Source organism: Vespa mandarinia, chromosome 11 (assembly GCF_050613455.1).
Source record: "Vespa mandarinia isolate Hongniang chromosome 11, ASM5061345v1, whole genome shotgun sequence".
In the NCBI taxonomy this organism is placed as follows: domain Eukaryota; kingdom Metazoa; phylum Arthropoda; class Insecta; order Hymenoptera; family Vespidae; genus Vespa; species Vespa mandarinia.
The window spans coordinates 2,965,422-2,981,079 of record NC_140820.1 but is presented as its reverse complement, the minus strand read 5'-3'; the positions used below and the strand labels follow the sequence as shown (position 1 = coordinate 2,981,079).

Genomic DNA, 15,658 nt, shown 5'->3' with positions numbered 1-15,658 from the left:
GGAGAGGAAGAAATTCAAATTAGGCAGTCTTTTTAGAATGGTTTTGGTACGAACAATGCATGTTCGTTTGTATCAGGTTGGTAGGGGAAAAGGGTGTAATAAAATAGATCTTGTATTATGGTTTATGATATTGTTTATTAAATCCAATTGTTACAAATTAAAATGGATTACAACGGTATATATTTTTAATACATTTTCCAAGTACACATTTACTTTCAGAAAGAGAGGTATGTGATAATATATATATATATATATATATGACACAGTGTATGATTATCGATTATCTTATGCTTATCTCCTGGGAAGAAGAAGAAAAAAAAGCAAGTATTCTAAGGAAGGACGAGAACGACCCTGTGACCCACGATCGTATAAGTACGGTTGAAACGTTTTTTTATGGTGCGTTACACGTGCCTTGCGATTTCATCGAAGTGGGGAGTACGAATCGAAGGAGGTGGTGTACAAGGACGGTACAACGATTTGAGTAATCCAAGAGTAACAGAGAGAAGGAAAGAAGAAAAGAAGAAAGCAAAGAAGGAAGGAAGGAAGGAAGGAAGGAAGGAAGGAAGGAAGGAAGGAACTAGCGTCGCAGCATCCCTCGGCTCATCGAAAGACGCGCGCCGTCGCCAAACAGGGGTTGGGAAGGTTCGAACGAGCACATGCGCTGTTTGGTTGAAGCGCGTCGTAACTCCCCACTACCTATCCAAACTGTTGTGAGCACATTCAGTTCTGGATGAGGAGTGGGAAGAGGAGGGAAGGGTTCCGAGTACCCCACCATCGCCGAAAAATCTTCATCGTTCGAGTTCGGCCAATGTCGTTTTCCATTCGTCTTTTTCCGTAAAGATTCGGTTCGTGTCGTACTCTCCCCACCATTCAACGATGAGCGCGAGGTCGTGTAGAATTTCCCTTTCCACCGGATCGGGTTGGTCCTGGCCTGGCGCTTGGTATCCTGGCTTCCCGCCATGGCGGGCGGGATGACACTGCCGAGGAGTGCCGAGCCGTGCCGAGTCGCTCACGAGCGCCGAAACGCGGGCAGCTGCCGGCTGGTTCCGCGACTCTCCGGGGCCACGGACAAAGAATATACTCTCTTGCCGAGCAATACAGTCACCGCGCGCGCGGCGAGAGCACACACTCAGCACGGGGCAGCACGCCGTGAAAACCAAAGGTACGCCTTTGCCCCCTTCGATCTTCGGCTAACGCGCTCTCTCCCCGTGTGTGTGTATATATATATATATGTATATACATATATTATATAAATCATACATGTATATACATATACATATACACGTTGAACATTCGCCGGTTGTTGTTTCTCTCGTACGTCTTTACGGCGTACTTCTCATTGTGTTGTTGTTTTTTGTTTATTATCTTTTTATCAATTTTTTTCATTCCTTTTCATTTCACTTTTACGGGGGTGAAAATAGAAAAGGAAAGAGAATTTCGTGATTGTTCTGTCCGAGGTCGATGTCGTGGTCGTTGTCGTTTCTACTGTCGCGAGTGCCGATCGAGAGGGAAATTCCGGAAAGAAAGGAGGAATAGGTGCGTGCGCGTACGCGCGCGCGCACCAGCGCCGAAGATAGAGAGAGAGAGAGAGAGAGAGAGAGAGAGAGAGAAAAAAAGAGAGAGAGAGAGAGAGAGAGACGAACCGTTCGTGAATCGTCGCGCCGGTGATACACGCGCCCTGATATTACGCACGAGGACGTGCACGGGAGAGGAGACGGGAGAGGAGAAGATATATATCGTGAGCCTTGCGTGCTTCTCTTTTCTGGTGCCGGGTGAAAGAAAGAAAGAAAGAAAGAAAGAAAGAAAGAAAAGCAACAAATAAATACAGAAAGAGAGGGAAAGAGAAAGAAATAACGGGAGAAAGACAGAAAGGAGAAAGCACGGTGACCGGTATGTAAGTGAATATAAGAGTGTGCGTCTTTTGCGTGTGCATTCCCTTTTGTGTGTCTTCCTTCGAGAAAAGAAATAGATAAGAGTTAGTGCGAGGAGGTACGAGATAACGAAGCCCGGGGTGGTATCAGGAAAACAGTGCGCGAGTGGTTAAGATAGGGTAACAGAAACAAAAAAAAGAAAAGGAAAAGAAAGCACAGAAAAAGAAAACCAAGGAAAAGTGTGGAGAAGAACAATTTTCGCCAATCGGAGAGAGAATGTTCACTTTCGCTTTCGTTCCGTTCTTCCTCATCTCCTTCCTTCTTCCCCCATTTCTGATCATGTCGGAGAGTATACCCTCCAAGGGAGAGAGAGAAAGAGAAGTAGATAGGTAGATATAAATAGATAGATAGATACATAGTTAGATAGATAGATAGATAGATAGATAGATAGATAGATAGAGATAGAGAAAGAGAGAGATATAGAGATAGAGAGAAAGTGACAAGGGATAAGGACGAAAAAACAGTGGGGTGGTGTTGGTTTCTAAAAATCAGAAGAAAAAGAAAGAAAGGAAAAAAAAGAAAAACGCTTGGTGGGGGGTACATCGAACGCATGTTGGGTTTATCCTGACGGAAGTCGATTGTCCTTAGGACTCGATCCTCACCGTCTTATCCACCACCATCGGCAGGAGTAACAGCAGCACCACTATCACACCACCACCACCACCACCGCCACCACCATTGCTAGCAGCACCACCGCTAGCAGCGGCAGCGGCAGCAGCACCACCACCACTACCACTACCATCGCCGCCACCGCCACCACCACCGCCGGCGACGCCTCCTGGCAAAGCCGGTGGCACGGTAGTGTCCTCGAGAGCACGCCGTGCACGCATCGGTGCTGCGAATGTTCCACGGCTCTCTCTCGCGACGGCGTGAGTCGACGAGAACGCGCGTCGTGTCGTCGTCGGCGAGTGACGGAAACTACGGCGCCAACCCCCACCGAAATACTCCTTTCTACGAATACTACTACCAATACTACTACTACTACTACTACTACGAATACTACTATAGGCTCGGTTTAGTCGCTTCGTGGATGCTACGCGCAGTGTATGGGAAACAGGTTCTTAAAGCACTAATTTCTCTTCTTCTTCTTCTTCTTCTTCTTCTTCTTCTTCTTCTTCTCCTGCTTCTTCTTCTTCTTCTTCTTCGAGAAAAAAAAAAGACGGATACGTCGTTGTCATCGTTGTTTTTCTTTTTATTCTTCTTTTACTCTTCCGTTCGATAAACGTCAAAGACGATGAATGTGCCCTCAGATCACCAGTGTCCATCTTTCTAAACCGAAATCAGGAACGGTTATTTAATTGCTCCATACGTATAGGTCTCTAATAAGATTTCTATGCCCAGCAACGGGATAAGCTCTCTCTCGAGCGTAGTCCCGTCTATCCACCAAGGAACTTTTTCTCCTTTTTTTCCTCTTCCCGTTTGCTCGTCCTCGAACACGAAGTCGTTGAGGGAGAGAGAGAGAGAGAGAGAGAGAGAGAGAGAGAGAGAGAGAGAGAGAGAGAGAGAGAGAGAGAGAGAGGGTGGGAGAAAGAGAAAGAGTAGAGAGAGGGGAACAGAGTGAGACAGATTTCGGCCGGTTCCTCTAACTCTCTTTCTCTCCCTCTCTCTTTTTATTTCTCTTCTTCCTTTCTCTTCTTTCTTTCTTGCTTTCTTTCTTTCTTTCTTTCTTTCTTTCTTTCTTTCTTTCTTTCTTTCTCTCTTTCTTTCTTTCTTTCTTTCTTTCTTTCTTTCTCTCCTTGCCGACGGAACGACGGAATGGATCGAAACGAACGAAAGAACACCGACGTTCTCGTGGATCGCGAGAACTACGGGCGCCAAGAGATTTACGGGCGCATTCGCGATCCTCGTCTTCTTTCGGCTTTGCTCTTTCTCGTCTTCTCCTTTCTTCTTTCTTTCTTTTCTCTTTATGCTTCTTCTTTTTTTTTTTCTTTTCTCCTTCAACTTTTTCTTTTGGTTCTCTTCCACCTTCTTCTTCTTATTCTTCTTCTTATTCTTCTTGTTCTTCTTCTTGTTCTTCTTCTTGTTCTTCTTCTTCTTCTTCTTCTTCTACTACTACTCAATCTCAACTTTAACGTTTTCAACGTTATCATCGGAAGATCGAGCGTAGTCAGACGTTTTCTGATGACATCGGTGGCCTGAGGTTCTCCGTTTGAGAAAAACTAAAAGATAACATGTCGTCGTTGTCTCTTGTTGCTGTTATTACTCTTATGTCTCGTAGGTGTGTCAACTAATTTTAAATTACTATTCCTCGAGTAATCCTCGTTTTTTTTTTCTTTTCTTCTTCTTTATCCCCCGCGGGAATATTTCACGAAACCTTTTCGTATTTTAATTGTTCCTTTTCTTTTTTTCTTGGGTTCTAGTTTACGTGAGCGCGCTTTAAGAACGAATACGTCGCAGCGGCTTACGCATTCATGAATTCCTAGAAGCTTGCATATTCGATTCTACTCCGAAATGGATCGAAATCTCGCGGTGTAGCCTTTGTTCCGTTCGATTTCTTGGAATACGAGAAAGAAAGAGAAAGAGAGAGAGAGAGAGAGAGAGACGCGTTTCGCGCGACAAGAGACGTTAAAGATGGCCGCTTCGTCGTGATTTAGCCGCGTTTTACGATCTCGCGAAAGGATCGGCAAAACAGAGAAAGAAATATCTTCCTTTTGAAATTTTGATCCCAAAACATTTCCATCTTATACCCATGAAAAAGTGACCATTGTTTTATGTTTTTTTTTTCTTCCTTTTTTTTCTTTTTTCTTTTTTGTTTTCTTCTTTATCTTGCTTCTTATTCGTTGATCGGCCAGAGTGTACAACGATTTTATCGTTGTCGTCGCGAGTATTCTCTTTGTTCCCATGAACGAGTTGCGATCGCGGTATCGTCGAACCTTGCGATATACGCGGGAGAGCGAAAACACCGTTTAATCGTTCTTTCTTAATATATTTTTAGTAGTCTAGAAATATAATTGAATATCTTTTCGAAGTAGTCTCATAAAATGTATATACATATTATTGTTTACCCTGATCATCATCATCTCTACTAGAGACATAATTAATCGTTATCTCGTTTGCTCTAGTGATGACGTTGCACCTTTAATCCATTGCTTTGTAATAATGATAATAATAATAATAATAATAATAATAACGATAATAATAATATCTAATAACAATAACAAGACAATAAAATTGCTTACGTCATAGATATAAGAGAAAAAGAAGAAAATCTTTGCTAAAATCGTATGTTAGTTTTTTGATTATTTATTTCTTGTTTATATCCTCGGAAAAAAGAGAAAGGTGTTTTATTTTACATACAAAATAAGTTGTTCGAAAGAAGATTGTTTATTGGTCGTTTCTATTCTATACCTATTTCTTAAAGACTACATTTAACAGCATATCCATATTGCTATGTTGCAGTGGTCTGACATTTGTTTTGAGATTTGACTTGCATATGTATACTTTGACCGCCATTTTTTATGCGACATATTTGAATAATTGATCGGCCTCTTGTACTCTACTAATTTACCAATTTTTATCTTACTTCTTGTACTCTACTAATTTATCAATTTTAATAATACCAAAATTTGCAAGTTTCATTCCAACAATTGCAATTGAACAGGCCCATCATGTTGCCTGCTACGACAAGTCACAATTTTTATGATGTTCAAACAGAAAACGAATTTAAGAAACCCTAATATCTATTACCTCTTTCTCTACCTTTCTCTCTTTCGCTTTTTGTCGACAGTTGATCTTTTTTAAACCACCGCTCATGGTGGCGTGGGTTCCAAGCGTCGTCGCGCGCATTAATCCGTGGTTTAGCGAACCAATTTAAATATCAGCGGCGCGCTCGACGCAATTTTATATCATTTCCGATATCGCGCGTTAGTGTGGGTGGTTTCGACGTTGCGTCCCTTTCCCCTTTCCTCCCTATTCCTTCTCTTCGACGTCCGAGGCCCTCTCTCCTACCCTTACGCCCCTCTTTTCCGTCCTCCCTCTACCTCGACCGTTACGCCGTCGTCCACATGAGCTAGGTACGCTTTACGATGCGTGTCGTCCACTCTCTTTCTCTCTCTCTCTCTCTCTCTCTCTCTCTCTCTTTCGTTGCGTGTGTGTGTGTGTTTCTTTCTCTTTCTTTCTCTCTCTCTTTCTCTCTCTCTCTCTCTTTTCTGTCTCACTCACTTATAGAGACGCGCGTGTGATCAGCCCGTACGCGACGCTCGTAACGTCGTGACGACGTAGTTGCGGGATCTCAAAGAAGAGAGAGAGAGAGAGAGTGAGAGAGCGAGAGAGAGAGAGACAGAGAGGGGGGAGAGACGCATGCACGCGCATGCGTCAGACATCGTACGTATATCCCGCGCGCACGTGCGTACGTATATATACAAGCTCCGCACACGACGACGTTCGGGGGAGCAAGAGAGAAAGAGAGACGGACAGAGACGTGCGTGTGCGAGAGAGTCCGGTAAGCACTCGCGAGTTATGCGTATGCTGTATATATATATATATATGTATATGTATATGTATATGTATATGTATATATATTATATGTACATACACATGTGCGTGTGCAGTGCTGTAAAAAAGCATGGTGCTGTTAAGATTGGAAAAAAATGTATTAGAGGGATGGAGAAGTTCGAGAAAAACGAGAGAAATAGTGATAAAAAAGGAGAAAGAAAGAGAGAGAGAGAGAGAGAGAGAGAGAGAGAGAGAGAAAAGGTGCAAGGGTTGAACGGGTTAGACGTCAGAAAAATATCTCTCATTAATGGTCTATTAGTTTAGTGTGTCGTATATGTATATTCATATGCATATACATATATATAATATATATATATGTATATATATATTTGTGTGTCGGTATGTGTGTATGTGTATTTTGATATGAGACGGAGCGGCATGTACGTTTGTGTTGGTGACATTACGTCGAGTTGTGAAGAGGTAGTTGCCGGAGAGCTTTAACTGGTAGTTACGTTCGGAGTAAGTGCTGGATCAGAAGTAATATCGTTGCCACGGTACGGACCGACAAGATTATCGGCCTGGGCGGTAATTGTTTGACGCTTCGCGCCCGCTCTCATATACGCGACAATAAACGCGTTTGCATTAAATAAAAAAAGGGAGGCTTCTATCGATGGTCAATCAGCAACGACAGACAAAACCGGACACACGTTCACGAAAGAACGCGATTGGTCGATTGATTATCATCGCTTCTCATGATCTTGATCGATCTTCATCCGTTGGTGTATTCATGATGTTCATGATCTACTCCTTTTAAATTTTGTATTTTTATACATTTAAAAGAATTTGAAGCTAGGATTATATATATATAAATATAATTTTGTTTTCCTTGTAATATATTCGAGATCTTTTAAGAACGAACTTATTTCGCAAGGAAACTTTTAGGATGTTACTCTCCATTCTTCCGACATTTTTCTTCGCTAATCACGTTCAACGTTAGTACATTTTTGCGGCTTATTCATTTTCATGAAAAGATAATTGGTTCTTCAGAAACAGTCGCATTCATGTGTCGAAAGGAGACATGTCAAGATTCTTAACAAATGTTTTTCTCGATAAAAAGTAGTTGAGTATGATCGAACATGAGGGAAAAAGTCACGAAATTCGTGCTAGAAGGGCGTCGCGCAGTTTTGCTACGGCTCTGACAAGTGTGCAAGTCTCTCTCTCTCACTCTCTCTCTTTCTCTTTCTCTCTTTTTCTTTTTCTCTCTTTCTCGCGTGCGTGCGTGCGTGCGTGCGTGCGTGCGTGCATGCGTGCGCCGTAAGAGTGCGCGCGCGCGCGCTCGCGCCCGCGCCCGCGTGTGTGTGGGACCTTGAATCAAGCAGCCTTTGTCGCGAGACTCCACCGCGGCACCACGAGGTCGGCGAAAGTGTACCCGAGCTTTTTTGTTCGGGGCCGCCGCGAGAAGAACGCTTTTTTTTCCTCTTTTTCTTCTTGTCTTTCTCTTTCTCTCTTCTTTCTCTGTATTTCTCTCTCTCTCTCTCTCTTTCTTTCTCTTTCTCTCTCCCTCTCTTTCTCTCTCTCTCTCTCTTTTTTTTTCGAAGCTAGCATGCACAGTCGGAGGACGAACACTGGCCATTTTTGTTTCACCGTGACGCCGGAATTAGCGCGAGCGTGCCATCCGCGAAAACGGAACTTCGTTATCCAGGATTTACGCTCGCGGAAAGGAAGATAATTCGGAATGGAATCGCAACTACGAAAGACGCCATCGTTCACTCCGGATATCGGCCATCTTTGTTCGCTAGTCCTTTCTCCCATACATATATGAAGTACGTTGAAAAAAATCTTGGAACTTTTCTTCTTGCCGTGCTTGTCGTTTAAATGGGAACGAAGCTGCGAAGAAAATCGTTTGGAAGTTTCGTTTTCTACTCGCTCGATTCATTTCAGCCATGACCCCTTGATATCGGTTAAGGATTAATCAAGCAACGTTTGGTCGCTTCGAATCGTTTGACGTGGACAACTCCATTCGCTCCAACGAAGAGAATGAAAATTCAAAAAAACATCGATTCTTGTTTTTTGAATGGGGTTGCAAAAATAGAGATATAGATAAAGTGATAGAGATAAATAGATAGATAAAGAAAGAGAGAGAGAGAGAGAGAGAGAGAGAGAGAGAGAAAAAGGCGGGACGCGTTTTGGTCGTCAAGATTTGACGCACGCGCAGAACGTGTTTTCTGTTTGAGAGACGCAGCTTTGGACAACGACGCTCCCATTCGTTCTTTCGGCCGTTTCGACGAGACGAGACGAGATGTTAATTCCGAGCGCGCGGAATCTTCTCTATCTCGCAGCTGGTTTATACGCGCTTCTCGGAATTCGCGTCCTGCGCCCGGCGAGAGGGCCGTGCGAACGAAAGAATCCGTTCCGTCTCGACGACGACGACGACGACGACGACGACGACGACGAAGACGACGCTCCCGCTTCTCCGTTCGTCGTATCGTTTCGTCGCACCGGGTATACACAGCGCGACGGAGCGTACACTATGGGCCGCTTCGCAACGCGCGAGGCGGTATTGAATTTTTGTGCGTACGGTACGGTCGATTCGACGAAAGTGCAACGGTGGGACCAGCTGTGCCCGCCGACGGACGTTCCTCCGAGCGACTTTTTCTTATATAGCGTTTACTCCGAACCTATCTCTCTTTCTTTCTCTTTCTTCTACTTTTCACTTTTCATCCGGTCGTTTTTCGAAGAAAAATCTACGACGTCTTGTTTGCTCTCTTGACAATGACGAATCAGATTTTTTTTACTTTTTGTATTTATCTTAATAGAATGATGAATGAACTTATCGTACTTCGATACAATTTTTGGTCGATTTAAATTAGGGTTATAACATTCCAATCGCCATTTTTTTTCCATCTGTTTCGGAAAATGGCGGATATATATTTCTTTAATATCATTATATATAATGTTTTGTATCAAAAATTGGCATAATTTGCGTGTCCGTAGGATATATCGTAAAGTATCAAAACTTTTGGCACGTGACCAATTTAACCAAACGAAGTAGTCCGAACTTTTTAGGTTAGACGGATGGAATATTAATCTTCGATGCTATTTTTAAAAAGCGCATACGCCGAGCAGACCTCCGAAACTTTCTTCTCATCTTTTTCTTTTCTTCTTTTTCTTCTTTTTCGTGGCCACGTGTGCAACGGATCTTCCGTGTGCGCATACAAAATGACCCTTTTTAAATGAGAACAACGGCACTATCCAGAGTTTATGCGCTCGCTATCGGAGCGCCGAGTTTCGCGACCTTTAAAGACTAAAGTTCACGGTATTCAGTCTAGACGATTTATGGACGTCAGGAAAGTTCAGTTGCCTATGACCCGAGCTGGACCTCTAAAGGTGTTTCCACATTGATGTAAAAATCACAAAAATGATTGGTTCGATTGCGTTTTTCTTCCCCCAAAACCCCATCAGATCGTATAGGTCATAAATGGGCTGAGAAAGTCATTATAGAAATAAAGAAATAAACACGTAAATCATTTTGTCAAGAGCTTGAAAAACATTACGATGAGAAACTACGAAAAAAAACTTAGATCCATTCGTAGGATCGAACGAGCAATTACAATTTCCGTTTTCAACTTTTTCACGTCTCGTATCGTGCGTCTCTTTCTTTTTGTGGCGTAGCGGCAAAAGCGGCTGTTTCATAAGCGAAAGTGCTGAACGACAGTGCAAGTTTCCAGCGATAGCGAAAGCTCCAACGTCCACAGCTGTAAAGCTATTACAGAGGGTTTCGGGGAGGAGAGGAGGGAAGATGGAACGAAGAGAGAAAGAGAGAGAGAGAGAGAGAGAGAGATAACGAGAACGCTCGGTCTATGTACCACATCACAGTGTATTCGTGAACCGTGCGAAAGCTTGTGTCACACACGACTAGTACGTTCAAATGTGTGTGTCTCTCTTTCCTCTCTTTCTCTTTCTCTCTCTCTCTCTCTCTTTTTCACTCTCTATTTCTTTATATGTATGTGTGAGTATTCGCTTACGCCACGTGGACGCGTACGTGACAAGCTCGAGTTCGTTTCTCTCTATCTCTCTTTCTCTATGTGTGTTACATGGCACGAGTCGAGCTTGCACATAGAAAGAGAGAGAACGGAGCGACTGAAGAGCGATGTGGTGGGGGTAAAAAAGAGGGAGAGGGACAGAGAGAGAGAGAGAGAAAGAGAGTAAGTGTGAGCGAGAAACGAAAAGCGAGCGAAAGAGAGAGAGAGAGAATGAGAGAGAGAGACAGGGAAAGAGAACCAAACGGCGGTCGATATTTCACCAAGCCCGCCGTCGTACCAGTTTTCAACGATGGCTTTGAACCTCTCTTAAGCATAAGCAACTTCTCCACACTTTTCGGGCGTACGAATCGATCAAAACTTATGCTTTCATTGCGCATTACGTTTAAATTGCATATTAATACGCATAACGTCGAATTGTCCTACAATAATTTTTATTTGCAGGATTAATTCATGTATTATTTAAAGGTTCCCTTTTATAATATTTCATAATGAAAGGATCAATTTCATAGATCGTCGGCAATACATTCTCAATCCTCTTGACATGCTAAATATAAATTAAAATGTATTGTAAATATATTTTATTATCCGATAACCAAGATGATTAGATATCAGAATTAATTGAAAATATTAGGAAATACGAAAAATTGTTATAATAGACATCTTGACGACGATTAAAATATAAAATTTATGAGTATCAATCTTCAATATGAAGATTTGTTTGATACAGTATTAACAATTCCTTCTTTCGAGTGATATTTTTTAAAAAGAAAATGGAAGAGAATTGATATAGGGATGAGGAAGGGGCCAAGGGGGTAAGGGGGTGCAGGAAACAAATCAAGACGATAAATTTCCAAGGTGGTAAGATCCAACAATGCGAAAAGTTCGTAGCCATCGTTGTTGAGCGCGCTAGGCAACGTGAATGAAGCGGGTAGGGACTAGGGCAGAACATTTGTGGATATCAAAGCGTGCGAGTAGGTGTGCATGCACGCCGAACGTAGTACATAGTAACCTTGGCTCAGCAATGGTCACGTTATATAGCTGGATGACTATAACACGTTATTCTACGTTCTAGTAGCGAACGACTTGTTAGACGCGGGTTGCACGAGACCAAATGATTGCGAGAAAAGCATTTGCCTTAAATCGTACCATTTCATCTTTCTTTCTCTTCCTCAACTAACATTCACATCCTTCTTATCTATTCTGTTTCAGATCGTACAAATCAATCGCCTTCTAACAAGCCGCATTAACCTCAAGTGATTTATATTTTCTTACGAAGCGCGAAAGAAGTAATTAGTGTGTTTATATCGTATAAAAGAAGAAGAAAACAAAAAAAAAGATATTCAACAAGAGCTTAAGTTCAGAAGAAGAAGAAGAAGACGAAGACGAAGAAGAAGACGAAGAAGAAGAAGAAGAAGAAGACGAAGAAGAAGAAGAAGAAGAAGAAGAAGAAGTACATGAAGAAAACGAAAAAGAAGAAGACGACAAAAGTTTAAAAGTTATAATATCTACCTAGTGTACAAAAATATATCTGAGAAAAAAGTACAAACGATAAAAAGTTACAAAAAAAAAAAAAAAAAAAAAAAAGAAATAAAGTACATACAAACACGAACACAAAAGCATACACATATACACGACGAAACAAAAAGAACACAAATAAAAATCCGTCAGTGCCAAATCGAAAAGACGTGGAGGGAATAGACAAGCGCGATTAATAGTTGTTGTACATTTAAAGGAAAAAGTATACAGAGAACGAAAGAAAGAGAGAGAAAGAGGAGAAGAAAGCAAAACCATAAACCAAAGAATCTACCATTTTTTCTACTAATCACTCAGAGAATAACGATACTCTTAAAGCAAAAGAAAGTGACCAAGAGTGAGAAAGAGAGATAGAGAGAGATAGAGAGAGAGAGATAGATAGATAGATAGAGAGAGAGAAAGAGAGAGAGAGAGAGGGAGAGAGAGAGAGTGAGAGAGAGAGAGAGAGAGAGAGAGGAAGCGAGATAAGCATCTAGACTTCCGTGATCCCAAACTAATTAAGTGAAAATCATCCGCGTAAAGTCTTTTGTAAACTATATGAATTTATATAAATAAACGTTAAGTAAGAAGTGAATCTTTAAAAAAGCACTCGGCTTCAATCCGAGATTTACATTTAGCGACATCAAATGTCCTTTGGTAACAAAATCAGAGTTCGCACGAACTGGTGCATATCCAATTGGTGAAACGGAAGAGAAAAGGAGAGAGAGAAAAAGAGAATACCTATCTACCAGTTTCGAGCTCCAGAGCTATCAGCTCCAGAGCAAAAGAGAAAAATAGAAAAAGAACGAGGACTGTCGTTCGAATCGAGTCGACCTCCTGCACGCAGGAGGAGCGTTAAAAACAGGATGACGTGGCGAGGAAGATGAGCGCCGAGGTGACGAAGGAGGTCGTCGCCACCGAGAGGGTAGCACCGAGCCCTCCGGCGGCGGTAGCGACCTCGCCAACCTCTGGTGACCCGGCTCGTCACCTGCCCCCGTTCAGCAGCTTCGCCGGGGACAGTACGATGGACAGCTCTACGACTTTGACGACCCTTCATTCCCAGGACGTTGGACTGGGCCTGACGTCGTCCTGGGACTATTACGAGGGCCTGACAGGTCGGTTGATCGACTCCCGTGGCGAAGTGGTTCTCGCTAGCCAATATCGTCCTTGGGAGTCGAAGAACGCTGGTGGTGTCGTGTCTGCTGCAGCACCAACCGGTGAAGGATTACCAAGTTTTGCAAGTCAATTTACCGCACCGAGTGAAGCCGAGCCCCAATTAACGGCATTGACGCCGTTGTCGCCAGCATCCATCTCTCATTCGCCACCCGTTACATCAGCCGTAGGTTTGCCCAGTTTTCATACTCTTGGGACACCTTTACCGGCGCCTCATCCTCATCGCGGTACCGTCGGTTATCCTCTCGTACCGGCACCCGTTCAAGCGAGAGAGGTACCGGCTCTGCAACAACAGCTACTCGACGAGAGACATATTCAACTACTCGGTTCTAGTCCCGTCCAAGCGTTCCCACCACCTCCAGGTCATCCTCATCATACTGTTTTGACCGTAGTCAAGCCCGAATATCCGCAACTTCATCATGCCAACTTCCAAAACCCAATGTCGACTGTCCTCGATTCCTCACCAACCTCGAGGGCGATCGGCATCGACGGACGTAAGAAAGAACGGAGAAAAATACGGGCTGGCTCGATGGAGTCCGAAGATGGTGGTGGAGGTGGTGGTGGCGGTGGTGGTGGTGCTGGTAGCGTTGAAAATTCTGGTCAAGTCGCGGCAGTATCCTCTACCGCCAATCGTGGTCCTCATCATATGAGTGGCGGAATGGGTGATGCCGACGGTGACGGTGGCCTCGGTGATAAGCCGGCTAAAAAGAAACGCAAAAGGTGCGGGGAATGCATCGGATGCCAACGGAAGGACAACTGTGGAGATTGCGCGCCGTGTAGGAACGATAAGAGTCATCAGATTTGCAAAATGAGGCGGTGCGAGAAACTCACGGAGAAAAAGGTCAGTGATCTTTGATATCTTGACTTGGGATTTTGATCTGTTCAAGATTGGACTGACTTATTGCTAGATCATTTTTCTGCTTTTTTTCTCTTTTATTTGTTTCTTTTTTTTCTTCTTTTTCTTTAGACAGATTTATAAGATCCTTTGTATGGAAACAAATGTGAATATCATTTCTAACATGACTCTTGTGGATTTCTTATAAAAAAATATGTTTTTTTTTTTTTTTTATTTCATGTCTATCCAGTTCTTTCTTGAACGTTCAAGGTCTACAATTTTAAATGATAGGGTGGTAGCAGGTGATATTCAAGGCATCCAATAAGGAATACACTTATCATTTTATTCGTAAATTGCGTGAACCGTAGATGTATGCAAGAAACGCTGAAAGATCGGATTTCCATAGATTGAAGAATCTAGATATAACAGAGTGTAAAGTATATAGAGTTCGTGTACTGCTTCCATGGAAATTCTGTCGTTCTGCTCGCGAGTGGTGTGCTCACAGGTGTATAGAACAGGGTGTGGAGTACAGTAGGGTTGGGTGGTATAAACACGGATAAACCCACGCTATAGAACGGTATATATAGCTTGAACTTGGCCCCGATGCCTGGATGTGCCGAGAATCCCAGAGGGAAATACAGAAATACAGATAACCGCGAGGTGGTTTATTATTGTAGTGACATTGAATAGAGGGTTGGTGGGTTGACTGGTTGCTTTCGGTAGCGATGGCTATGAACCATGGTCTGATTTAACTTGGAATGAAACATTTCCTTTATTAACATTTCTTAGGCATTGTAACGAGATAAGAAACAATTGCACCTAGCAGGTGTATTGGTGCAATTGTTTGGGAAAGAATAGAATCATAGAGATATATTTTAGTAAAGCATGTACACCTAATATTTTTCTCTAAAATATTTTTTTATTCTTTATATTTTTTTACTTAAAAACAAATTATAACGCATTCTAATAATCAGAATTATTCTGTATAGCAGTAATCAACGGTTTAACTTCATAAAGTCTGGCATGCCTATAAGAAGAATATACTATGGGATGCAAGCTGCAACGAGTGCAGCAAGCGCCGAGCGCGAAGTGGTTTGGCTTATCGCAGGGCAAGTTCAAGGCTCGCCGCGGGTCATAATAATCGCTCATCGAACTCCGCCTCGTTCGGGAAACAAACGTGTTGTTCGTCGATACAAAACTCAAGCCTCTTTCTCTTCTCCTCGTAAAGATAACGCCGAGTCGTGTCTAATAGAGAGCTTCGTTATGAACGAGAGAGATAGAGAAGGAAAACGTGTGTAGGATCGTCTTGTTGAAATCAGTAAGAGAGAATATGGATCTAAAATTTGAACGAGCCAAGCGGATCGATCCAGGCCTCAAAACGTTTCGTCTCCCGCACGTTGCTCTTTTCAAACGGTGACTCATTCGCTTGCTCGACGACGACGACGACGACGACGACGACGACGACGACGACGACGACGACGACGACGACGACGACGACGACGACGACGACGACGACGACGACGACGACGACGACGACGACGACGACGACGACGACGACGACGACGGCGACGGCGACGGCGACGGCGACGACGATGATGACGATGGCGACGGTGGTCGTGACTTTCCTGAAGAATCGTGCGTAGGCAGTGAGAGAGGGTTCACGCGCGCACGTCTCGTGATGTGATACGATTGAACGAGAAAATTGTTATTCCGTCCGATGATGATAGTCC

General features: G+C 43.1%; 1 protein-coding gene across 6 annotated transcripts in view; it reads left to right on the top strand.

Moving 5' to 3' along the window:
• Window positions 1–990: 990 nt before the first annotated feature.
• Window positions 991–15,658, top strand: part of Tet (tet methylcytosine dioxygenase-like) — a 73,310-nt gene continuing 58,642 nt past the window's right edge. Inside the window, exons 1-3 of one of the 6 annotated variants that reach the window (XM_085660065.1) lie at window positions 1,905–2,260; window positions 2,520–2,988; window positions 11,618–13,934. In XM_085660065.1, the coding sequence (XP_085516191.1) occupies window positions 12,804–13,934 (1,131 nt within the window). In that variant the 5' untranslated portion in view covers window positions 1,905–2,260; window positions 2,520–2,988; window positions 11,618–12,803. The other 5 variants (XM_085660066.1, XM_085660067.1, XM_085660068.1 and 2 more) reach the window with 5 other exon arrangements.